This window comes from Saimiri boliviensis, chromosome 16 (genome assembly GCF_048565385.1).
Source record: "Saimiri boliviensis isolate mSaiBol1 chromosome 16, mSaiBol1.pri, whole genome shotgun sequence".
Taxonomy (NCBI): domain Eukaryota; kingdom Metazoa; phylum Chordata; class Mammalia; order Primates; family Cebidae; genus Saimiri; species Saimiri boliviensis.
The window spans coordinates 81,096,323-81,123,139 of NC_133464.1; the positions used below are offsets into that span (position 1 = coordinate 81,096,323).

General features: G+C 38.8%; 1 protein-coding gene across 1 annotated transcript in view; it reads right to left on the reverse strand.

Annotated features, from left to right (window-relative positions):
* Window positions 1-3,070: 3,070 nt before the first annotated feature.
* The window catches only part of LOC101038258 (protein POLR1D), a 44,743-nt gene continuing 20,996 nt past the window's right edge, over window positions 3,071-26,817 (reverse strand). The window contains exons 2-3 of the mRNA XM_003919724.4: window positions 21,484-21,558; window positions 3,071-4,808 (exon numbers count right to left, since the gene is read on the reverse strand). Of these exons, the coding sequence (XP_003919773.1) occupies window positions 4,541-4,808; window positions 21,484-21,558 (343 nt within the window). The 3' untranslated portion in view covers window positions 3,071-4,540. The remainder of the gene's footprint in view (window positions 4,809-21,483; window positions 21,559-26,817) is intronic.

The window sequence follows — 26,817 nt, forward strand, 5'->3', positions numbered from 1 at the left end:
TAGTCTGTCTGATTGGCCCAGCCTAGTTCACGTGCCCACCTCTATGGCAGGGGCAGGTTCCATTACAAAACGAAGGCTGGGAAGAGGTACTGGGCAGAGAAGTCATTTCAGTCCACCCCTACACTGTATACACAGAGAGGCAAATTGGATAAAAAGCCAAAACCCATCAATGTGCTATATCCAGGAAACCCATCTCACATGCAAGGATACACAAAGGCTCAAAATAAAGGGATGGAGGAAGACCCGTGGGGCTCCTCCGCCTGAGAATCTCCTGATCTGTGGGCAACAAAAATCCGTCTGGAAATGCGGCGCCCACTCACCCTCTGCGCTTTCACTGGGAGCTGCAATCCTGAGCTGCTCCTAATCGGCCATCTTGGATCTGAACATTTTTTTCATGTGCTTATTGGACAGTTGTATTTTCTCTTCCATGAATGTTTCATCTTTACCATTTTTTTTTATTGTGCTCTTGGCGTATTTCTAGTAGTTTTACATGAGCTGGTTATATATGTTGCCTGATGTGTGTGCTGTTAATACTTTAGAGATTCACATACGTATTTTTAAGATCATCAGATGCATGTTTTTAGAATTCATCAAAATGAAAATTTTGACTCTTTAACACAATGAAAATGAAGGAATTTGCACTGTTTTTGTGCTGATGAACAACTACCAAGTGCTTCCCCAGTATGAAAGATAAGAGTAACTGCAGGCAGGGCCAAAAGAATTTCAGGAAGCAAATATTGTACCGAACAAATACTCCATAGCTTTAAATATGGAAGACATGTGCCTGCCCTAGGTTTTGGGAATGGGGATAAATTGCCCAGGTCAGTCCCAGCATGGGCTTGCCACAATCCTCTGACTCTCTTAAGTGTTGACTGAGTGAGAGAATGAATGGGTGCACCAATGGTTTGCCCTTCATGTAGGATATAGGATTAAAAATAAGTCTTGTGGGTTTTCTTGTAAACTGACACTGAGCTTTGAAAGGAGTATTCAGCAGACTAAGGAGTGTAATTTGGAGTAGATAGGGGCTTTTAATTAGACAGTATGTACTAGTTCATCTTAAGGGAACCACCACTGAGAAATTAATAAGAAAGAACAGGTCCAATACAGCCTATCAACACGTCATGGGGGAGAATATGGGCTTCCTAGATTCAGCTCCTCTGGGGAGGGCCACAGATCCCTCTGGATCCCAGGACACAGAACACATCTGAGGAAAGTGGTGAGCCTTCACTTCATCAAGAACCCAACTCGTATAATGTCTATTAAATAGGCACTGCGTATCCACCAGATACTCTTTATGACTCAAAGGTGATGGCATGACCTCTAGGAGTGACGAATATGTAACTAATTATAAAAATGTAAGTGCCATGCTAAGTCACTTGAATTAATGAGAATTCTACCCAGTAGATCTGAAGCAGATGTGCCAATGTGCCCCCTCTGCCAACCTCCCATCAAACAAACAAACAAAAAAGTCCACAGGGAAACAAAACTCTACAGCCATCTTCCAGAATCAGCCCTAAGGAAACGTCCTTTAGTGCTTGGCCCACTGAGTCCTAAAGTAAAACCCACTGAGATTTGTAACATGGGTTTCCAAATAAAAAGGTCTAAATTACCTACTCAGAGGGACTTACCCTAAGTCCCTCCTGCTTCATACATGGGCGATTCAGAAAGACTAGCCACCAATAGGTGACTAGATACGGCTGGGAATCATAGCTTTTTGATTATATTTCTTACAGAGTATGTTTCTTAATAGGAGGCAAAACAAAAAATTCTGTCAAGACGCATTTGCGTTTAAGTCTTTAGTAGAACCATGAAATGCAGTTCCTAAAATTTAGGGCTATTTGCACTTCTTTTTCTACTCGTTGAAAGTTAGAGACTCACTCCAAAACATCTTAAGTTTGCAGATGAAGAAAATGCAGTCCAGAAAAGTGACCCAGGTAAGGCTTGAGGCTAGCCAGAAACAGAGGCAGGACCAATATTCAATTTCTCTAACCTCTATCCCAGGCTTTGGGATCTCTAAATGCAGTTACAATGGCAGTAAGATAACACAGGTGGATGGGAGCTCTTGGCAGCACCAATATATTAACCACAGAAACAGAAGGTGGCTGGTGCATGCACCTCTTGATCAATCCTTCCCCTAACAATTATTGTACGGATAGGGAATAAAAATGGATAATCTGCTCTTGACACTTTTATACAGGATATCATGGCTGCTCTTTACAGAAGCCTGAAGAGTTCAACCTACTTTTCTGAAATAGAACAGTTTTTTTTTTTAGACAGAGTCTCACTCTGTCACCAGGTGCCAGGTTGGAGTGCAGTGGCACAACCTCGGATCACTGCAACCTCTGCCCCTTGGTTCAAGCAATTCTCCTGCCTCAGCCTCCCGAGTAGCTGGGACTACAGGCGCGCGCCACCATGCCCAGCAAATTTTTTTTGTATTTTTTGTAGAGACGGGGTTTCACCATGTTGGCCAGGATGGTCTTGACCTCTTGGCCTCATGATCCGCCCGCCTGGGCCTCCCAAAGTGCTGGATTACAGGCGTGAGCCACCGCGCCTGGCCTAGAACAGTGCTTTTAAAAGGGAAAATGATTTTGTAGGCCACTTGTCCTTTAACACAACTCGTAGAAGGAAGTTAAGTGCAGTTAGGCTAAAAAGCTTCCTTAATTTTGAGTACAAAAATGTGTTCATTTCAGTAATTTCCTTTTAAAGAATAATGAACTCGTTAGTGTGTTGTGAATAGAGAATGCAAGGCCAGGTGCAGTGGCTCACGCCTGTAATCCCAGCACTTTGGGAGGCCGAGGCAGGCAGATCACCTGAGCGCAGAAGTTTGAGACCAGTCTGGGTAACATGGTGAAACCCTGTCTCTACTAAAAATACAAAACGAGCTGCACATGTTGGCACACACCTGTAATCTCAGCTACTCAGGAGGCTGAGGCAAGAAAATCGCTTCAATCTGGGAGACGGAGGTTGCAACAAGCCGAGATCGTGCCATCACACTATAGCCTGGGGGACAGAGCAAGACACTGTTTCAAACTAAATAAATAAACAAAATATAAAAAAAAAATACAGAATGCATAGACAAATGACACAATTCAGCTTTATTTTTACTTAATTATAACAATTTTTAAAAACTCCATGACTTTGTGCTATTTCTAATATTTAAATACAAAACATTTCAAATTTTGCACAAATAATTTTGGCTAATGCATTACTATATTTGAATAAAGTCAGATGAAGCAATGATTCCTCCTCTGTGTTTTAAAGGAATGAATGTGGTTACAAAGTCACAGAATGAGTCCCTGGGATCCGGGGTGGGAGAAGGGGTGGATTAAAATGCTTTGGATTTGTCACTCCCTAGCAGGCTGAGGCTGTGGCACGGCAGCTCCGTGGCGGACAAGTCTATTCCAGTTTCGAATACCCCAAAGCTAACTTTTCAGATGTATTTCTTTCTAGCATGTAGAAAGGACTTTCCTTGGCTGCCAGGAAGTGGGGAGCAGGGATGTGGCATGGTGATGATCTGGGGACAGCCAGGCATATGCTCAGACACTTTGGAAAACTGGGGAGGGGGAACAGGGAGACAGAATCTTCATCTTCTTCCTTTTGTGGACTGGGGAGGAGGGTGCTTGGTGACAATTTCCTGAGTGTAAAGAAGGAATACAGGTTTGAAACGTTTGTAATTATATGTTAAAACAGGTACTGAAAACCAATACTGGGGGGTGGGGGAGAAGACGCTGTAAACACTTTTATTTAAAATGAAGATTTCTGGAACAACTATACCAATAGTGGTATCGTAAGTCTTTAGCTGGTAAGATCTAGCACTGAAATAACTGTTAATTTTTTTAACTTGTGAGGGATCTTTTAAAAGCACCACTTAAAACCTATATATTAAAAAAATCAAATATAGAAAAATTGTTCTAATAAATGAGTTTGAGAATGCACAGAAAACAACAGAACCCATTTTTTAACCTCTGGTAACTGAAGTGGAGCATGAAATTCAAAGCCACTTTGAGGATGTCCTACACTGTTTACCTAAAGGGAAACAAATGCAGAGCTATCAAAGAGTTTCTTGATAAATTCCCAGACCTTAGAGGGCTACGGCTTTTCATAAATATGGTCACTGTACTGATGATTTCTAAATTTTAAATCTGATACCCCCAAAAAGTAACATATACGATTTCTAAGTGTTTTTTTTTTTTTTTTTTGAGAAATGAACAAAAAATTGGAACTAGTTTTAACAATCTCTGGAAACTTTAAATTCTACACATATTTTGAAACACACTTCCAAACAGGATAGACTAACAATAATACACGTCTACTACACTGCAGAAGTAGCTTAAACTTGCCAAGACATCCTCCTTTGTCCTTGTATCCTGGAAGAGTTGCTAGGTCATTTTTTGCCGGTGGCCAGCAGCCTCTTTAAGAACAACAAAGGACCTACTGCAAAAGTCACTCTCAGATGTTTGCCCTGCCAGCTAACGCCTTCTCTGCACACCGCACCCAAAGGAGCATGGAGCCGCAGGGCTGGCTGGCCCTGGCTCTGGCCTCACCGCCGGCTGGGCCGCCGTTCATACTTGTCCTGGCTGCTCCGCTTCCGTGGTGGGGAGTAACTGACGGAACCTCGGGCCCGGAAGCCGTGCTTGTAAGGATGGCTTCTGTGTTTCTTCGGGTTTTCTTCTTTCTGGGCCTGGCTCTTCGCTGGTTCCTTATCGCCCTCTTTTTGTTCATGCTCTTGCTCTTTATGAGAGGGCAATGTGTTTTTAATTGTGTTAATTAGAAATCTTTTATTGGTACCAGCAAGAGGACACTTCATCCTGGGGTTGTGGGGAGAAAAGAAAAACCATCACAAATCTAATGGTTAACTCCAAAGCTGGACCCACTATCGTGATTAGTACCAAAGAATCCTGTTCCCTCAGAATCGAGTTTATGAATTTGTTAGCTTTCCTTGCATGCCACCTAGTGTAAACTCTGAGTACCAGGGGAAAAAAAAATCAAGACAATTGAATTCTTGAGACAAGACTGCCTAGGCCCTGTCTGAACACTTTTTAAATCTTTCTTCCTTCCTGGGACTAAATTTCCTGCTGAAGTTCCTATATACCAGTACTGACCACACTGTGAATTAACAGAGTCACTTAATATTTTCTTTCAACTAGTAGGTGCCCCATTTGACTATAATCTGTTTTGGATTAAATTTATTCTGTGTTGTGTTTTATTACCAGACAGTGAAAATTGTTCCTTTTTAAGGAGCCAAAAAAGTATATTCTGCTGTATCCTAAATACAGGAGATAAATGATCTACTCTAGGGAAAAAAAAAATTGTGTAAATAATCTATAAATATGCACTAATCTTTTACTTAACAAAATTTTTACATTTCTATTTCAGGATGCCGGGCTATGCTCTGTGGAGGAGAGCTTTACTCACTCTCCTGCTCTGGTGAATTTCAGTACAGGATATATCTAAGTAGCTTCATGATTCAAGTTCACCTAGGAGAGGCTGCAGCCAATCAAATTGCTAATTTACATGCTTAGATATCTAATAAGATCTTAACTACTATTTATTTTCTTTTTCAGGTGTTGATCCTTCATTTTCAAAAAGATGACCCTACATAAATGAGAACTTGCATTTCTCTTGGCCTTGAAGTATCTGCCATATAACAGGCTACTTTAAGAGTATGCTGATCCCCAGAATCATGTTATTCAGGGTGGCTGGTATTAAACAAAAATGCAGGTAGAATAGCCACCTTTCTATAAATTGTGATTTATAGAGAACTCCACACAATGCTTCAAAATCAAGCCCACAACACTCCACCATAGGAACTGTGTGGACTAGTACTGCACGGGGAAGCACAAGCAGTCATTCATCACTTACAGAGTTCAGACCACCTCAGAAAGCCAAAAGGGCACCGAATCTGGAAGTAAAGGAAATAAAAAAAGAAAAGGCCTCCTGCTGCAAGTAGGTAGCTTTTGAGCCTTCAAGGACAGAGAAAATATTTGAGAAGAATCAATGTTTACTCCCAGTGTGTTGTGCCTGTTTAATGGTCAAGCCAGAAAAGTGACAAAGGAATGAACTAGAACAAGGAAGAAACTAAATTTAGAGAAGGACAGTGGAGTGCAATAGAAACAGTGGGAATATTCAGAGGTGGTGACAGCTCTGGAGTTTAGAAGCCCCAGTGAATGGATGAAGGGCAAAAAAGAAAGGTGGTAACAAAGGAAAAACAGTTCTGCAAGTACTACCGGGTACGAACTATAGAGCATTACGGAGCTTCCAGAAAAAGTACACCAGCGTCATGCTTCCTTAGTAGTCTCAAGGTAAAGACATTTCTACCTCCTGGGGCATGCTGGCATTAGGGCACTCCTGTGCAGGAAGGCAGGCACGTGATGAGAGGCAAGCCGAGTTCTTCTGCGGGGTCTGATGATACTACTGAATGCAGGTGCTGCTTTGGTGAAGTCAGACAGTATTATACACTGGCATGTTCCAAAACAGCGTAACAATGACAGCCTACAGGAAAAACTCACGTTCATCACAGAAAGTAAGAAGCTGAGAGGGCCCATCTGTGGCAATGGTGACCTGGTGCTTACTATAGAAGCAAAATCTTTTTTATAGGCAAATGAACTACATATGTCTCTTGGATATATAGGGCTAGGAATAGCTGGTGAAACATGGCCAGCTACAGAAGAATTCTGGGGTATTTTCACTGAAGTGGGCCATCTCAGTGGTAGTAAACTGGCCAATTCTCTGCATTAAACAACAAGGAAAGGTACTTTCCTCAGATGTGATGGTCGTCCAGGATCTCAGAATGAAACCTTTGGTAACTACTGGTGAATTCCACTCTATTTTGCTATCCACAATGTCAGATCATCTTTAAAACCAAATGCTTCCTTGAGGGGAGCAAAGCCCTCTACTTAACTGCAGCATTCATGCGGAACAGGAGACGGGACTGCACCTATCTTCTGACTGCTAGTGTAACCCACTGACTCAACATAGTGACCCAAAGAGTTAGTCAGAGAATGAGATGGTTTTCTAGAATAATTCCACAAGAAAACTGGCATTTACATCTCTTTTAACATCAGAGATACAGTTTTTAAATGTTGGTTACGGCTGGAATTCTATTCTAGGTGAAAAGCCAAGGGTGGCTTGAAGGGATCTTGGTTTACTGGGGTGGGGTGGAGGTGGGGTTTGAAAGGCAGACATCTCCCAGGCATGCCAGTGCACATTTTAGAAGTGATGACAAGTGCTCAACCACACTCTACTAATAAATAGGGCAGGGCAATGAGATATAGTAGTTGCAAGCAGATGTGAAGGTACACATAGTAAATAATTTTGTGTAAAGAAATTCCAAAATCTGCATTGAACAGATCCAAGTATAAGGACGCAACATCAAAACCAGTGTCTGAGGGAATCAGTGGGGAGAGCTTCTCTGGCCTTTAAGGTAGAAATTAATTTTGCAGAAATTAATTTTGCTGACTCTCACAGCCAGTTGTTTCATTGCTAAGAAATCATACTACGTGAGACAGTGGCTGAGCACACATGTTCTGGAATCACACTATCTTTCAGACTGGACTTTGGGCATGTTATGTAATCTCCCTGCTGCCTCTTAGCTGTTAAGGGAGGATAATAATGGCGACTATCTTAAAGGGTTGCATGCAGATCAAATGAATGAAAACATGTAAAGTACTCAGAACAATGCCTGACACATACAGGCACTTAGTTAATTTCAGCTTTGGTTCACAGACTACTATTTAATTAGCTGTGTGATCACAGGCAAATTACTTAACTCCTCTTTGCATTCATTTCCCCCACTTGCAAAATGGGAATAACAGAAGTATCTACCTTACAAAGTTATTGTGACGATTTAATGAGATAATGCATAAAGCATTGGGCATAGTATGTGGCATATAGCAAACTGCAACAAATGTTACCTACAGGTCCACAATTTCTTATTCCTAACTCCAACATTTAAAAACCCATTAATACCAAGTTATTTTTATGACACCAAAATTTGTTTGCCAGCAAAACTTGATCTGACCCGATTCTGGGCTATTTATATAGTCTTTATCCCATTTAATATAAACATTCATATGTTCTGCTAAAGACATGATATCATTTGAGCAAGTAAAGGGTAGTGGTGGTAGGGGGTGTAGTATATGCCCTCTGTGCTGTAATACCTTTCTAAAATGTGAAAATATCTAAAATTAGAGACTTTAGATAGAAAGGTTTTAGACAAAGGACAGTGGACCTACATTATTATTTGCTCTCTCTTCACAAGAGAATATACAGCTCTCAAATAGGCTAATACAGCCAGAATTTTTCCAAGATGGCAACTCAAAATATCATCCCAAAGCCTGAAATCACCTGTAATAATAAGTTAATCAAGAACAGAGTAGGAAATCTGAAGTTCCTCTATGAAAGAAAAGATTAAGAAAAAAGCCATAATTAAAAGTTAATGAGACATTTTATATGTTTCCAAGAAAAGGGTTAAAATTTTTAAAAGTTTTGGTACCTTAAATGGTTAGATTTGTATTTGTGAAAGTTTCCGATTCCAGGCTATCTCAATTCGGCATTGCTATAGGGATCAAGGGGCTACTACATACTACCTCTGAGTTTATCATTTATATTTCCAGCTGTTCCACAAATCCTTTAGGACTTTGTCCTCAGATGTAAAACTAAATGTTGAAGTAGGTAGGACTCTAGAGTCCCTTCCAGTTTTAGGATCCTCTACTCATGCTCTGTATGTTACCTCTTTAGAAAAGTTTTCTCTGCTCATTCATCACATTAGGAAACTATTTCTTACTGCTATTTCCTGCCTCCCCTGAACCCCTGCAGTATTTGAGATGACATGGTAAGCTGGCACCAGACACTCCACCTTTCCCTATTTTTCTCATATCAGCTTTGAGGTAACCATCTGAGCCCTGCAATCGAGCATAAGATCACAGGGCCACAGCTTCCTGCTGTGTGGCACCATCTGTCATTGACTAGGCCCAAAAGGTGTGCTGGAAAAAGGACTGAAGGAAGCCACAGGACGGGGCAGCTGCTTTCCTGCCTTAGCTCTGACTTGCAGGGTGACTTTCTCACCCTGGCTATTTTAATATGTAGTTTATTTTTGTTTCTAGAAAGTTATGCCAGGGCACATGTTAAGAGCCAGATTTAAGGTGCTAACAACATACATGGATATAAACCCTAAATATCATGAGACTGGTTAAGTCTGCTTTGGAAAATACTAATGACACACTGTCAGATTTGAGATCTGACATTCTATCTATGTTAAACTTTAAAAGGAAAGCAATTTCCTTCGCTTTCAAAGCTGTGGGCTCAGAAGCTGTGAGGAAGACTTCCACATGCCATGGGAAAGGCTGGCTGCTCGAGAATCTGCCACTGGAGAGACGAAGACTGAGGCTGGGATTAGACGCTTTTAATCTTTTTTGTCTCTCTTATGGAAGGAGGGAGGTAGTAGTATCTAACTTTCCACAGATTCAGACCTGCCACCTTTTGGTTCTAAAATATTTCATGAATGGGACCTGAGAGTGACACAGGATCACTAGCCAGCAGGGTACACCGAAGACACAATTACCCTGTGCTGTTCCATTACCAGTGTTGCCTCATTTCATCTCCGCAACCATCATCCAAGAGAAAAGAAAAGATAAAGCACTTACCCACATCTCAAGCTAGTAAGATGTGGAGCCAGACCAGAACCAGGGAGTCTGGAATGGGGCACAGGGAGTTGGAGCAGAGAAAGACTCACTGCAGTCTAACCAGATGGCCAATTAACAGAGCAGTCAAGAAAGAAACCGCAGGTGAAAAGCTTGTCAGCACACTGTAGCTGAGGCTCCTCAAGGACAGGCATGAAGCAGCAGATGCACACACAGTGACAGGCCTGCTAAGGACAGCAGGCCACTCAGGAGCCCAGAAGAGTCACTGACCCGGCCAAGGACAAAGGTGGAGAGTCCCTTAAACATGCCTGATTCTAAGATGTGTGAAGTCGAACAGGTAGTGGGAAATAAGGAGTCACAAAAATTATTTTTATGGTTAGGGAATAGACACCACGGAGTCACGGAAACAAGGTTCCACGCAGTGTACTTCGATTCGTTCTTTCATTCTGTGGACAAATCCACTCCTATCCTAGCAAACAGCACATCTTCCATTCTGGACATGTCTTTGCGCTCTCATGGATGTAGGTCTGGAATAGTGCCTCTAAAAAGACTGAGGCAGAGGCCTAACTCCATTCCCAACTCCCCACAAAACAAGGGGAATATTTGTTATCTTGATACTGTGGTTGATTACAACTCATTTTGCCATTTAATGCTGCCACAACTACCATAACCACCCATGGTGCTACAGTTTACAATTTGGCAATCAAATGCCTCAGCATGTGGCCACCTGAAAAATGCTTTTATGGTGTTATAATCCCTATTAGTTAACTATTAACCCCTAATTACTCTGTGTACAACAGTCCAGAGGCTCACAGTGGGTGTTCAATGACTGTCTCTAACACTGTACCTAAAAGTAATGGAACATCATTGACATATGTTTGTCTGTATGTATATGTATATATGTGTGTGTGTGTATATATATATATATATATATATATATATAAATATCTGATATATGCAAAGCATTATGCTAAGCCCTATAGCAAAGATACATACTATCTGTTTATATGTCTCTGTCTTTGGAGACTACCAAGAAGAACAGAAGGTAGGGGAAGTTGAAGTTCAGAAGCAGATATGTGAATAGTGGCGCAGTGACACAGTCTGCAAGGCTATAATCTCTCAGCCTCCAGCTCCCTCAGCAACGCAAATCATTTACATAGATATGTGCTCTAACAGTAACACATTCAGGGCTCTCTCACTCACTTTTATAACTGGATATGAAAGGAATGTGGGAAGCAGGGGCAGTAAGCGTTGGCATTTCAGCATGCTACCAGACAATAACCCACAGAGAGAAGTGATGTCGCACCAGGAGTGTTAAGTGACAGATAGGAAAGCCAAGTTATAGCACCATCAGTGGCTGAGTAGCCAGGGCTTTAGGAAACCTCTTTGGGCCTCACATTCTTTACGTATAAAGGCTTTGGATCTCTGTGGCCTAAAAATATTGCCAACAGCCTCCTCCATGAATTGTCTGAGATGTGAGCCCTTGCTCCCCTCCTCACTGTTTCTAACACAGTCAGCATGGCGTACCACAGTGTGATCACATGCTTGTTTATCTGTATCCGCCAGTGGATTGAAAACTTTAAGGCCAGGAAAGTGAGTCTTCTTTACTGCTGTCCATGATTGGCCTCTTAACATACCTACTGGTACCCAGTGAATATTCACATAAACAAACACGTCTGGATAAAGACTGGAGAAATTATTTGCTTTACGATAATCAACAGTTGATGACATAAACTAGAAGAACAAGATGGGTGAGTTTCTTCCATATCTCTAGATTGACTCTCAATCCAAACAGAAAAGCATCAAAAAATGTCATTCCCCTTAAAACAATTGGGTTAAGAGAACTCCAGAATCATTTTCCCTCAATTCAACCTTTAGGGTTTATTTTGCCAAAATATAAGCTTTTCCACGTATAAAGCTGAAGTTCCACAGGCACTAGACTCAAAAATTACATTAGGCAGTAGCTAAGCTAAAGTGAATGTGATCAGAATAAAAACAGCTTTGTAGACAATGAAGCTGGGCAAATTTCTGAAATTTATGCTTATAAATTCCTTTATGTTGACTAAAAGGAAGTCATATGAGCCAATATTTCAGCTTCTCTAAGGCTTCTGTCAACAACAGCTTCTGAAGAGATTCTTTTGCTGAAATACATCCAAGGAAGAATATAACACCAAATGGTCTTTCTTTATAAAATAAAAAATGGCATCACACTTGCATTTTCTTTAGCTTAGCAATCTCTTTCTGGCATCTGCTCAACCATCTATTTCTTATAGACTATCCAAAATGAAAAATAATATCACTCACTGTAGTTCTATTTTAAATTTTAAAGCAGATAAAAGGTCTTCTAGATACTTAGAAAAAAAGAGGCCATGGTCACTAGTGAACAACAGATTGCTACTCTTTTAAGAACTGTCCAGGAAGGTCCACTCCACAGCGACGGGACTGAGACTCTCATGGTTGAACCTGGTCAGGCTACCTAAGTACTATTTCAGTGCAGAGGAGCTGTCTGCCCCTGGCCAAGGTGTAGGATTGTTCTGGATTCTGCAGAGTAGGCTGCTATCATTCTTTTTAATGAAAAAGGGATTATAAAAATGTTCTTCAAATTTGTGTGCACTTTAGAATCTCCTGGGTATCTCTTTTAAACACCAAAGCCCAGGCTACAACCCAAGCTTATAATCACTGGTAGTGGGGCATGGACATCAGTATGTTTTGAAGATTTCCAGGTGATTCCAAATGTGCTGATAAATTTGGGAACTAATGACTAGTGGTTAAAAGTTTCTCACACACACTTATTAAATAAATGGAAACCAGGTGATCTTCTAGGATGAGCAGATGGAGGGCAGGTGCCCTTTGGCCCGGCACCAGTGAGTAGAAGCAAGCCATGGCTATCACGGATCCAGACCTCCTTTCATAGCCCATATCTGTTTGAGTGTGCTGAATTGCTGGACTGAACACTGGCTAGGAAAAAACAGGTTCCCCTGGAGTAACCAAGTACCCAGAGATTCCTGCTTCCAGAGCAACACAGATAAAAAGTCAAAATGTAAACATTACAAAAGAGAAGAAAGAGAAAAGTAGATAAACTCTTTATTTTTAATGAAGTCAAGTCTTCATGGGATTGACTTGCTCAATTGTTCAGAGCAGTGCTTCCCAAACTTAGTTGATAAGATCTTCTGAGAAGCTTTAAAAAAACACACACAACAAAAAAATCCTGTAGGACCGATCTTAGACTTCTCTGTCAGAATGTCCTAGAATGAAGCAGGGAAGGACATCTGTATTTCTAAAAACCTCTCCAGATTATTTTCTCATTAAAAAAATCTGTATTAACAAGTGATAAATAGAACATACATTTGTTATACATTACTGTAAAAGAGCCCCTGGCAGAGGATCACAGTGGAGAGCATTTCCCCTTTCTCATGCTTCCCTTAGCGCTCACTGTTAGCAGGCCTGACTTCTCACAGACTTTTACGCATTACAGGTTCCCACGGCCTTCCCTGACCTGGCCGATAGAGGATTATACACATTGATCCACAACTCGGTTTTTCACATACATACTAGACATTTTCTCACAAGGATTCATATAGTGCTGACCAATTCTTTTTAGTGACTGTGAAATATGCCATAGTAGGATGTACAACAGTTTATTTAAGCATTTCCTTATCTATGGACATTTGGACTGTTTCCTTTTTTTTTACTATCAAAATGTGCTACAATAATTTTGTACTTAGGTCTGTGTACATTTATGAGGTTCTATGAAAGAGAGATTACTGGGAGCAGAGATTCTGGGTAAAGAGGCACAGAGAACTGTGATTCAACATTGTGCCCACAGCCCTGCACAGAGCAGCCCACACCCCTGCCTGCAGTGCACACAGCGCCCCTGTCCACGTCCCTTCACATCCCATCACCTCCACTGGATTACTGCCTCTTTCATTTCTGCCAATCTAATGGGTAAAACGTTAAGTGCTATTTAAGAGGAATATAAATATCTATGCATGCACTCCCACGCTCATTAGAGTATAAATTCTAAGAAGGCAGGAATCTTTGTCATTCTGTTTACAGATACATGAGTATCAAAATAGTGCCTAGCTCTGCCACGTACTCAATAAATGTCTGTTAGTATGTTTTTACTGGCCATTTGTAGTTTTGATACACACACACACACACACACACACACACACAGAGAGAGAGAGAGAGAGAGAGAGAGAAAGAGAGAGAGATGGTTTTCTTTTTATAAACTGATTTTTAGAAGCTTTTTCAGTATCAAGAATATTAGTCCATTTTCTGTTATATATGGCAAATAATTTCAACCAGTCTACCACTTGTCTTTTTACAAGTTAACTTTTTGTGTGGTACCTTTTTCTATGTAGAAGTTCACTATTATTATCACATGGTTGAATCTGCCATGTCCCATTCATAGCTTCTAAGTTTTGTGCCTGGCTAAGGAATGTTTCCACCCTATCTCTGCCAATATTATACAAAATTAGCCTATATTTTCTTCTGTAAGATTCATATTTTGTATGTTTAGTTTTTAATTTTCAGTATAACACTCAATTGTATTAGCACCACTTACTAAATAATCCACCCTTTTACCACCAGTATGAACAATGGCCTTTTTCCACACAGTTAGTTCATATACATATGTGGGTCTCCATTCTTTTTTTGGTTTTCTTTCCTTCTCTGCTCCCTTCCTTCCTCTCCTCTCTTCCTTCCCCTGGTCTCTATTCTTGGTTCTCTATTTTCTCTCACTAATGTCTTTAGTCTTACACTAATGTCATACTAATTACTATAAATTTACAGACCATTATTATATCTGAGCATGCAATACTCTCATCCCATTCCCCCCAAAAATATCTTGGCTGAAAAATTGCATCTTTATAATGGAGAGATTTGGTAGTCACTAGCTTTACCAAGGGCAACCTGACATTAAGTCCTCCTGACCTGTTGTAATTAAGATGTATAAAAACATCGCCTGTAATATTCCTTCCAGTCAAACAAGTTTAACCTGAATCTAATCAAGAAAACATAATCAGGCAAATCCAGTATGTGGAACAGTTTTGCCTGGATCCTGAATCTGCATCCCAAACAAAAAAGCAACCACTATAAAAGACATTTTTGGGATGTTAGATGATGATATGAAATTGTACATTAATTTCATTGATACTGTAATTACAATGTGATTATGTATGAGAATGTCTTCGAGATCTGCATGCTGAAGAATTTAGGGCTGAAGTATCAAGATGCCTACAATCAATTTTCACATCGTTCAGCCAAAAATTAATACATTTGTATATTACATGTGAATATAATTACATAGATCACACAAACATATATATTCACACAATTTCCTGTTTTCTTATTACATTTTCTAGTGGGCTATTGACTGTATAAACGAGGAATTGATTTTCAATGTTCATCTTGTGCTGAACCACTAAGAGTAGACATTGTATCTTCAAAAAGATGACCCTTTGTCTCCTTTTTTCCCTCCTATTGTCTTTGTTTTGCTGCATTTACTTGCTGGCACCTATCTAAGCAGCAGTTCTCAGTGTGTGACCTGTGAACCCTGAGGGCCATCCAGACTCATGAGGGAATCTACAAAGTCAAAGCTATTTCCACAGTTTTGATAGAATTTGCTTTTCTTCACAGGGTTGACATTTGCACTGATGGTACCAAAGCAACAAGTAAAACAGTGGCAAGAATCAAGGCAGTGACAATAAACTGTACCACTGGTCACTGTACTCTTTACTACCATGCACTTCCAGTTAAAAATGGCCAGTTTTACTTGAGAGCGTCCTTGATGAAGCAGTAAAAATTAACAATTTTGTTAAATTTTGACCCTTGAGCATCTGTCTTTTTAATAATATATGTGTATAAATGGGAAATACATACAAAGCACTTCTGTTACTTGAGATTATGGTGGCTGCCTCAAGTAAAAGTACTTGTGTGACAGAGTGGCAAAGTGAACTAGCTGGTTATTCAGATGTCAGATGTGGGTGAGCCTGTCACTTCAAGGAAAACAACTCACAGTATTCGTTGCCAATACACAACTGGAGCTTCCAGATGACTGGAAATTAGAATTTTGGTAAACTGTGAACTTGACAGGTTTCCTTGACACTTAAAAGACTTATCTGATGAGATTAGTGATATTTACAAATGTGATTTAAAAAGTATTATATAATGACACATGTCAACATTTGGAAGCTTTATAACTCAGTGAGCCCATATTTCCAAATGACCGATGACGATGTTACAAAATCAAGAATACGCAGAAGATCCAGCCAAAGTACAAGGATGTTACATAAAGGGCTTTTACTGTAAAAGAATAGGAAAAATTCACATTATTAAAAAGAATACTAAGAAACTACTACTTGTTGGAGTTACTTGCAAAGTTCTGATGTAGTATCAAAGAAGAATATCTACAGTTTTCAAAAAGTTACTGAAATGCTTCCTCCTTTTGAAAATACGTAAGGTAAGTAAGGTAGTATTTTCTTCATATACTTCAGCCAAAATAACATATTACAATAGACTGAATTCAGAAGCAGATATAAGAACCCAGGTGTCTTCCATAAGTCAGACATCAAAGAGGTTTCCAAAATTACTGTATTCAATATATTTTGTTTTACAAATAGTTACCTTTTTTTTTTTTAGTCTTGATGTAGACATCAGACTAAATTCTGGCTAATGGGGTACATGTAGAAATGGTACATGTAGGCTGGGCGTGGTGGCTCATGCCTATAATCCCAGCACTTTGGGAGGCTGAAGTGGGTGGATCACAAGGTCAGGAGTTCAAGACTAGCCTGGCCAAGATGGTGAAAGCCCATCTCTACTAAAACAATACCAAAATTAGCTGGGCGTGGTGGCAGGTGCCTGTAATCCCAGCTACTCAGGAGGCTGAGGCAGAGAATGGCTTGAACCCAAGAGGTGCAAGTTGCAGTGAGCCGAGATCACGCCATTGCACTCCAGCCTGGGCGATAGAGCGACACTCTGCCTCAACAAGAAAAAAAAGAAAGAAATAGTACATGCAACTTTTGGCAAGTTTTCTTTTTTGTTTTCTCCCAAGTAGCTGGGATTACAGATGCATGCCAGCATGCCTGGCTAATTCTTCTTTTTTCTTTTTTTTAGCAGAGACAGGGTTTAGCTACGTTGACCAGGCTGGTCTCAAACTCCTGATCTCAAGTAATTCGTCCGCCTCAGCCTCCCAAAGTGTTGGGATTACAGGCGTGAGCCACCACACCTGGCCATGGCAAATTTTCTTAAAGGGAAGGGGTGTTCCTTCTTTTTCTTCTTCCTTTCTGCTAACTGAAATGTGGACTCAATGTCTGTTACTATATTAGACTATGTAGAAAAGAGTCACGCCCTATGATTGGGAGATTTGGAAAACTGGAAGGAGCCTGGTCCTTCCAGTAACTCCTGGAACTGCCAACCTAACTGCTGTTATTCCTGAAGAGTACATCAACGTCGACACAAATCTCAAGACAGTCTGGTGCACACGGTAACTTCCCCCAGGGACAGCAGAACTAGCATTGATAGGCTAGTTCTTTTACTATCAGAAAGTTTTACTAAGCCAGTAATTGATACTGGTTGCCAGGATAAATAACATCTATCTGGAGAGCTGGCTAGAAACAACCAATCCCCTTGAATGCTTCTTACAGAGCAACAACTATGATTGATATTTTCTACTCACTTATAAACTGCATGATTTTAGCCCTATACTAAGTCTTTCTAATAGGTATTAGATTAGATCCGTGACTACTGTCATCCTGATGAAGGTCCAGCCTTACATCCAAAACCAAAGCACCCTGTGCCTAAAAAGTTTGTACTAATCTGACTCACAATAGTGAGGCATCTTATTTCTGTAAAGGACAGAGGAGGGCTGGAAAGAAGAGGAAATTTAACTCATATTTACTAACTAACTGCTACATGCCAGGATCTGTGTTGGGTGTTTTCATACACATTATCTCACCAGATTCTCACAACCATCCTCCCACTTTCCCATGAGTCTATACAAAAAGAAAAATATTTTTTTCAATTGTCTTGTAATAGTGGTTCTTAAACTTTGTGGTCTGAGGGTACTTTACACTCACACTCCTAAAAATGATTGAGGATACCTCAGAGAGCTTTTGTTTATGTGGGTTATATCTATAAATAGAAATATTCAAAATTAAAGCTGAGCATTTTTAGAAAGTATTTATTCACTTCAAAATAATATATCTATTATTTACTAGATATATTACTGAAGCTAAGATGATTACACATGGTAGATAGATTGACTCATTCACATTAGATTATTTCATTATATAATTTCATCCATAAATATATCACAATATATTTCTAAAAGATCATGGCTTTTAAAAATTAAAATAACAGCAATACTATCACACCTAAAAAATCAACATCAGTTCCTTAATATCATCAAATACCCTCAATTGTTTCATGACTTTATTTAGAGTTAATTTGGATAAAGATCCAAACAAGGTACCCATTTTATTTGATGTTCCTAAAATCTATTAATTCATAGACTACTCCTCTTTCTTTTCTCCTTGTAATTCATTTGTTAAAGAAACTGAGTTCTTTGTCCTATAGATTTCTCACATTTTGGATTTTTGTGATTGCAGCCTTATGGTGTCATTTAACATATCCCTCTGCCCTCTGTCATTTCTTGCAAACTAATAGTTCTAACTAGAGACTTGATCAGATTCAGGTTCAATTTTTTGACAAGAATGCCCCAGAGATGGTGATTTGCTCTTCTTGCATCTTTTTTGTGGTATGAGGATTGAAAAATGTGTTGAAACTCAAATGATGATAATATTATCCTATAATCCTTCTATATGTATTAGTTACAGTTCTTCTATAAAGTTTTCTTTCATCAATTAATTAGTGACATTGAAGTATCATTTGTACAGGAAACAGGGTAATAAATGCTTACTTCTTCCTATTTATCAGTTTTGTGAATAGCGATTTGGTTCCCTAGCATCCTATAAAAGGGACTACCAGGTTTCTCATTATGATTATCATTATGACCTTATAGATTTTAACACATTTTAGGTGTTTTAATAATTTGTTTTTTAAATCAAATTATCTCATCTATGCCTAGTGGGAGACCTTTCAAGTGGGTCTTGAGTCTTTCTGATGTGAATATATTGGTCTTTGACAGTTTCTTTGCTTTCTGGTATGACAAGATTTTTCAGCTTCTCTTATACATTTCCTGCCCATATAGTGAAAAGTCTGGTCTGGCCCAAAGAGAGTGTTGGCCTTTGCCTTAGCTTCCAGAAAGTAATCTATGCCATACCTGATAGAAATGTCTTTCTTTAGGGTGGAGCTGGCTGCACCAGAAAGACTAACCATGTGACTTAGGGTGAGAGCTGTTGGTTATGTGGTATCAGTCAATCTGGAAACTGAGATCAGTCATATTATCCATCCATCCACCCACCCATCAATTAAACCTATGTAACGAAGCCCCAATAAAAACGTTGAATCCTGATGCTCAGGTGAGCTTCCTTGCTCGGCAATAATTATCACACACCAATGCTGGAAGGGTACATGTCCTGATTCCATGGAGCAGAGGACAACAGTGGCTTCACATTTGGACTCCTCCCAGACTCGGATCTTTGTGTCTTATTTTGGCTGATTTTAGTTTGTATCTTTTCCCTGTAATAAACTGTAACTACAAATATAACAGATTTTAGTGAATTGTGTGAGTTCCTCCAGTGAATTACTAAAGCTAACGGTGGTAGTTTGGGAGAATCCTCTGAACTTGCTGTTGGTGTAAGAAGTGAGAATAGTCTTGGGGACTGTGACCTCTAACTTTGCAATTTGGCTCAATCTGGGCACTTCCTTCAGGTTGGCAATCAGTTCTGACTCTAAGGATCCCTGTCCCTTTCAGTGGGAAATGATATTTACATAACACAATTTTGGCACCAGGGGTGCTCAGTGCTATTGGGTGGGTGGTCATTGTTTCTAGGCCTTTTCTGTGAACAGAGCTAGAAAAACTTTTCTCTCTCCCTCTTTTTTAAGAGAAAATCTAGTGCAACCTCATACTGATGTTTCCAATTCAAATTTAGGATTATAGGTAGGTTTTTATCTCTTGGATTTTATATTTGCAGCTTATTAACATGGAAAATCTTTGTATTTATATACAGAAAGTACTGCTTATTAAGTTTTAACAAGCTCTATTTTGTACATATATATTTATCCTATATATAATATTTTCAGAATAGCAATACCAGTATTATTACTAACAGTATGTTGACTGAAAACAATTTCTTTGTAGTAATTTTTTATCTTTTGGAAATATAGTCAAATTCTGGATCATTTGAAATAGTTTCTTTCTATGTAGTTAAGCCAGGCGGTTCCCAAACTTTTTACACAGGGGGGCAGTTCACTGTCCCTCAGACCGTTGGAGGGCCGCCACATACTGTGCTCCTCTCACTGACCACCAGTGAAAGAGGTGCCCCTTCCTGAAGTGCGGCGGGGGGTTGGATAAATGGCCTCAGGGGGCCGCATGCGGCCCGCGGGCCATAGTTTGGGGATCCCTGAGTTAAGCCATCTACTCAATGGCTTATTAGGTCCATGTTTTATTTTGCTTGATTTTTAGGTGTTATCTTTTCCCTCTATTTTAATTTTTGTTTTGTATTTTAGGTAAACCATGTGCATGGTTCTAAAAGTCAAACTTACAAAATGAGCTATGTTTAGAAGTCTAGCTTCTACTCTTACCACATTTTTACATTTTACTCTTTTTAATGACCTACCTTATTCCATTGCACTATATTTTTAACTGTAGATAAAAAATTCCGCCAGGAGCAGTGGCTCACACCTGTAATCCCAGCACTTTGGGAGGCTGCAGTGGGTGGATCACCTGAGGTCAGGAGTTTGAGACCAGCCAGACCAACTAGGAGAAACCCCATTGCTACTAAAAATACAAAATAAGACAGGCATGGTGGCCCATGCCTGTATTCCCAGCTACTCAGGAGGCTGAGGCAGGAGAATTGCTTGAACCTGGGAGGCAGAATGTGGTGAGCTGAGATCATGCTATTGCACTCCAGTCTGGGCAACAAAAGTGAAACTCCATCTCAAAAAAAAAAAAAAAAAAAAAAAAAAAAAAAAATCCAAATTCAGCATATGTATCAAATGCAAATGGCATGACTAAAGTAGTGCCTAGAAGAGTAGAGGTCAGTCTTTTTTTCTTTTTTTCGGGAGAGATGGAGTCTCACTTTGTTGCCCAGGCTAGTCTCGAACTCCTGGGCTCAAACAATCCTCCTGCCTTGGCCTCCCAAAGTGCTGGGACAACAGGCATGAGCCATTGTGCCCAGCCTATATTAAGGTGGTTTTTTTTTTTAATAAAATTGATCACCAATGGCCAATGAATTATTAAGTTTTAACAAGCTCTATTTTGTACATAATCTGCAAATGTAATCTTTAATTCTACATGGCTGAATTGTCACATAATCAAATGCTTACAATCAAAATTAATTTCCTAAAATAATTTTTAATTTACTAAGGACTATAAGTAAACTAGAAATTCTTAAACAATAAACACTAACATAATATTACTCTCGCACAGGTGAGTTTGGCCACAGTAGTATCTAAATACCTCTGGGGGACTTGTGAACTAAAGGGACAGTGAATTCACACTGCGTATCCTCCATATGCAACCGCTGCCCATTTCTTCATGTTATTAGAGTTTCTCAATATTCAGCTTTCAGCAGTGTTTTACTCTATACTCATCTCTGAGTGATTTCCTCTGCTTCCATAGTTTCACCTTTCCTCTATATGCTAAAGATTTACATATTTATATCTCTAACTGAGACTTTTTTCTTAAGTTTTAAGGAAGATAACTCAAAGAACTTACCAACCCATGGGTCCCATTGTTTCAGCTCTAGTTTTTCCACGTTTTGCCTCCTTAAGCAGTTCTTCTATGGCTTTCCTGATAAGAAAAAGGAAAACATTTGAGAGGCAGGCACCCCACTAAGTTCTGAAAATCAATTCATTCCAGGTCCATGATCTTGGGAAAGGAACTAACTTTTGAGGCATGATTGCTGGGCAAATTGTTTTTTAAGTGGTTGACAATTTTAAACACATAAATTAAAAAGAAACTATTAATAAAGAGAAGCAACACTGAAGAGAAAAAAAATGACAAACTGAAAATAATATTTCCGATATAAGACAGCTAAATAATATATCTTTAATATAAGAATGTTCTTTTCTTATTTGAATAACCAACAGGCATGAACAGCTGAATATGTATATATCTATATTTTTTCAAACTGACTGTTACTCAAAGGAATACCAGTGAACTCAACAAGGATAAATGTTTCAGCCCATTAGTTAGTGAGGGGGTAGGGAAATGGATACCTTCTTCTCTGCTAATGGGGACTGAAGCTGACTAACATTTCTCGAGGACAACCAGCAACACAATAAAGAACCTTAAGAACAGTAAATACCAGTTAACCAAGAAATTTTACTTTGTCCTATAAAAATATTGAAATAAGTATGCAAAACTCTATGTACAAGGATATTCAAACTACTTGTTAACAATTAAAGAAAAAAGCAGAAAACTTAAATTTTTACTAATAAAGGACTGGCTAAATAAATCATGACATATCCACATATGCAGAAGATTAGACAGTCATTAAAAATGAAGACAAATGAATTTTTGGCACAGAAAGACACATAACATATACGGTACATAAAGCTGGGTAAAAAAAGAGTATGTGTAGAACAATCTTAATTTCAAATTTATTTACATATATATGTTACATAGAAAAACATTTGGAGAGGGCTGGGTGTGGCGGCTCATAGCTGTAATCCCTGTACTTTGGGAGGCTGAGGTGAGAGGATCACCTCAGGTCAGGAGTTTGAGACCTACCTGGAAAACCTGGCAAGACCTGGTCTCTAAAAACAAAATAAAAAAGAAAAACATTTGGAGGGATGTTATCAAAACAGTAAGATGAGTTTTAAGGTGATTTTTTTTGGTTATAATGATACTATTATAATACTACCATATACTATTTAATCTTCAAATGATATTAACATTCTGTTTGTTTACAAGAATGTTTTATTTCATATTGATTTTTATCAAAGTAAAGCATGCACATAACTTAAAAAAACAAGTATTATTTAAAAGACTTAAAACATACCAGTCTACTACATTATCCTGCCCTACCCACCAAAGAAAACAATTTCAACTTTTTTTCATGTTTCTCATTTTTTACCTCCATATTGTTAATACTATGCTTTAAAACTATTTCACCACTTCTTAATCATCAAAAATACATCTGCTTGATTTTGTATAACCATTTTTAAATAAACTCTTACTGAGATCTCTGAAAGATGTCTTTTCAATTAACTCAGCAGCTTGACACTTTCTGATCCTTCCTGGGAGGGCCCACTGCTTCGGGTCAATGAGGAACTGACATGCTTGCCTATTTACCGACAGGTGTACCTTCTTACCCTCTGAACTTCCTCAATCACAGGTTTCACAGCCCAGCCTTATGGAATCACAAGAGGTAAATGCATCTGATGACCACATTTGCTGTTTCTTCCAGCTCTTTAGAATAATGATATGGCTGGCTGAAATAATCTGGGGACTTTGTCTCTTACAGTAGTTCAAGAAAAATTTATCCTAATTCCAAAAGAGATCCTTTTTCACCCTTACAGATTTAAGTTAAAAAAATTAAAGTGTGTAAATATTCCAAATATGCCTCTTCCTTTCCCATAAATTAGTGTGGTAGTTTCAAAATACAAAGAGATAATCAATCATACTTAGATCCACCTATGTGCTCTCCTTCTGTCAAAATAAATGGTCAAAAATAATCAGGAAAAAAACCTGTTTGGGGCAGTTCCCCAATTATGAACAAAATATATATCAGTTATAAATAAACTAGAATGCATTTTCCCATAAAAACTATGTTAAAATGTTTGCCTAGTTTTCTGGACCAGACTACAGAAGCTTATTTGAGTCAGAATCCAGCTGAAATGCTATACATCTATCTGCAGAAGATAGTAGAGATTGTTGCAGAGACCCTGGAGGCACATTCCAGGTGCTTTCAAGAGCTATGAAGTTTGACAGTGACTCTTCTTTCGTTTCAATTCTACTTAAAACCGCCTCCAGCACTGTTATTAACTTTACCTGGCACACTTAAGGATGCCTTCTGGTTTACTAGTACAATCAAAGAGAAAAGAAGGTATATGTATGAGAAAGACTGCCTGCGGTGAAACAGATTCATCAAGGATTAAAGACCATAAAAGGAGAAGTAGAGACTGGGTAGAAAGAAGGGCGCTCAATCAGCTGGTCTGCAGTGTTCCCATAGTAAGGGGGGCTTAGCCGCTGTCCACAGCCAATGCGGTGCAGAGTGACCCATTCCCATGGTTGGGATCTACCCACGTTAGGTATCTGCAATTGGTTTAACAACGATTAATGCCGATGTAGAGCTTTAAGTATACCAAGTACTATCCTATGTAACCATGATAACATAGTTATTACCACAAGTTTACAAATGTGGAAGTGATATTCAGGGACATTGACTAACTTGCCCAAAGGAACACTGCTAATGATCAAGGAGGAGAGGGCAACAAGGAAGAGGAACAAAGCAACAAAACTCAACCTCTGTTTTTAAGGCTGGGTTTCATCTGATCCTTCTGTTAGACCATCTCCTCCACAAACATCTGCACAGCAAATCCTGGAGAAATCGTTTCTCATTAAAAGGAAAAAATAAAATAAATGGGAAAAGAAAAAGGCCTAACAGAGTGTCATTCCTGCATTCATTCAAAGAGAACTGGGGGACAGGCTGATCCTGGAGACGCGGAAGGAATGAAGGAAGACTGATCACTATTTTCTCCTAAGAATGTTGAGCATTCGCTACTTCCCACCCAAAATTCTCCTGCATAAGCTCCCTCTACAGAGCTTTACTTCCAAAGAAGAAAACAACAATTTCTAGCAATCATGTATGCTGACCTTAAAACAGTTATCACTAACTTCAAAATGAAGAGGAAAAAACAGCAGCTTCCCCACTACTGCAGCCTCTGTTGTTTCCTCTAGAAATCTCATTGATGAATTATTGGGTGAGGAAATTATAAATCCAGTTTCTACTCTACATTATCACTGAGACAAAATACTTAAATTATCAAAGATCATGAAACATCAATGTGCATGACACAAGATAGTTTTTAATGAGACGATGAAGGAAGTATAAACTGTAATTAAAATATAGGAAAAGCAAATAGAATATATAAGAACAAAGTACATACAGAACTTGAACAATTAAAAAATTATTCAGATATAAAAAAAGGAAAAAAACAAAAAAGACAAAAAAATTATTCAGAAATAAACTTAGTTCTTGGTATGCTACTTTTTATACTTGATTCTTTTCAGTATCTTGAAGGTTTCTTTGTAAAACCAATTAATTATATTAGAATACTAAGTTCCATGGAGACCCAAGAGAGCTGGGTCATTAAGCAGAAGGTTTTCTGCGCACAGGAGCAAACCACAATCAATTTTCAATGATCCATGTGTGTATTATCTCCAGCCAATTTTCCATCCTAGCCCAGCCCAGGCCTGCCTGTTCATTCCATTAGCCAGCTGGTACATGCTTAAGGAATGTCAACTGATCATAATAGCAGCTTAAATAAAACCCAAGTGGGAATGCAAATCTGGTACAAAATCATCTTAAAATCCAAAGTCAAACAAATTAATTTTGAGTTATCTGGGTCTGTTTCTTTTTAATCACTTTAATCAACTGAGGGTTAACTGTTCCAGTATACAGAAGGGGATAGCAAGAAATTGAAGGCAACTGAAATAAAGCACCAGAAATTGAGAGGCAAATTAAATAATAACGTAGGAAAATGAAAATTTTAAAGAAATAAAATCAGAGAAGCTAAATCTCAAATAACTGCTTAAAAAAAATGACGAAGTCAGTCAGATGGAGCTATAGGCATCTTCGTGCGATGGTGAAGGAAAGTCAGGAACAAAAGGCTGAAAATTTTCCTCATTTGTGTCTGTCTTAAAAAAGTCTCCTTTGATCAGCTAACTAGAGAGTACAGTATCTGTCACATGATGGACAGAAAAACAGGTTCAAAACAGGCAACACATCGTTTAATAAGACTACTCTCTTCTTGATGTGTTCAAACAAGCATGACTTGGTGACAAGAACGGAGACTTCTTAGAATATTGGCAGAAATGACTACAGCACCATTTGCTGCTGTTGACTGGGAAGTCATCTAAAAGGCCCAACACATTATCAGTGCTGAAGGCAAACATGTTTATGTTTGTGGAGCTGTCCACATAGATGTAAAAGAAACCTTGCTATGGCAATCTAAATTTCTTCTCATAATGGAGTGATAAAGCTTAGAGAGAAAAATGGAACTATCTACTTGATCTTCAGTAAAGCTTTGATGTCAGATCACAGATAAAAAAAATACGGACAGATGATCAAATCACTCTGAACACCTGCAAACCACTGCTTATAGGTTCATAACCTGCCAGTATTAACTAGTGGTTTAGTAGTCACAGGGATCTGTAGAAACCTCAGGACAAAGTTTGGGTTCTTTATGACTTAGTATTTTGATTACAGACATAGACAAAAATTTAGAAATAACATTATTTAACTTCAGTAAAATATCAAATTGTCTGGGGTCACGTATGAGTTCTAAAGAAAGGGAAAAAAAATTCAAATTGTGAAAAGCGTTTTTACAGGTAAGGTAAAACTCAATAGAAACGCTGAGGTCATCTGGGAAATGAAAATAATTATTCACAGACATAAACTAGAGGCAAAAGAAATTAATCTTACATTTAGTTAAATTTAACTAATCTATATCATGCACTTGCTAAATATAAGCTACTGTGATTTATATGGTGAACAAGGCTCTTCCCTGAAGAGGCTGTTAGGGACTGCATATAAAATAAAGAGCCATATACGTAATTTGAAAGCAAATAATAGATCATCTAGGAGGGAGCTCCAGTATTCATTTATACTAAAATCATGAGAAAAGGTGCCGAATTTTTAAGAACTTATCCTGGTAAAAGACTGGAAGGTGATAGAAGAATATGAGTTTGAAAGGAAGATTAATGAGATCCTTTGTTGATTTCATGCCCACAAGAACTAGAGAGATAGAAGAAAGTAGTATTTTAAGCACTGGTGGAAAAATAAGACAAAGATACTGCAGATTGCTTTTTGCAATGATGATA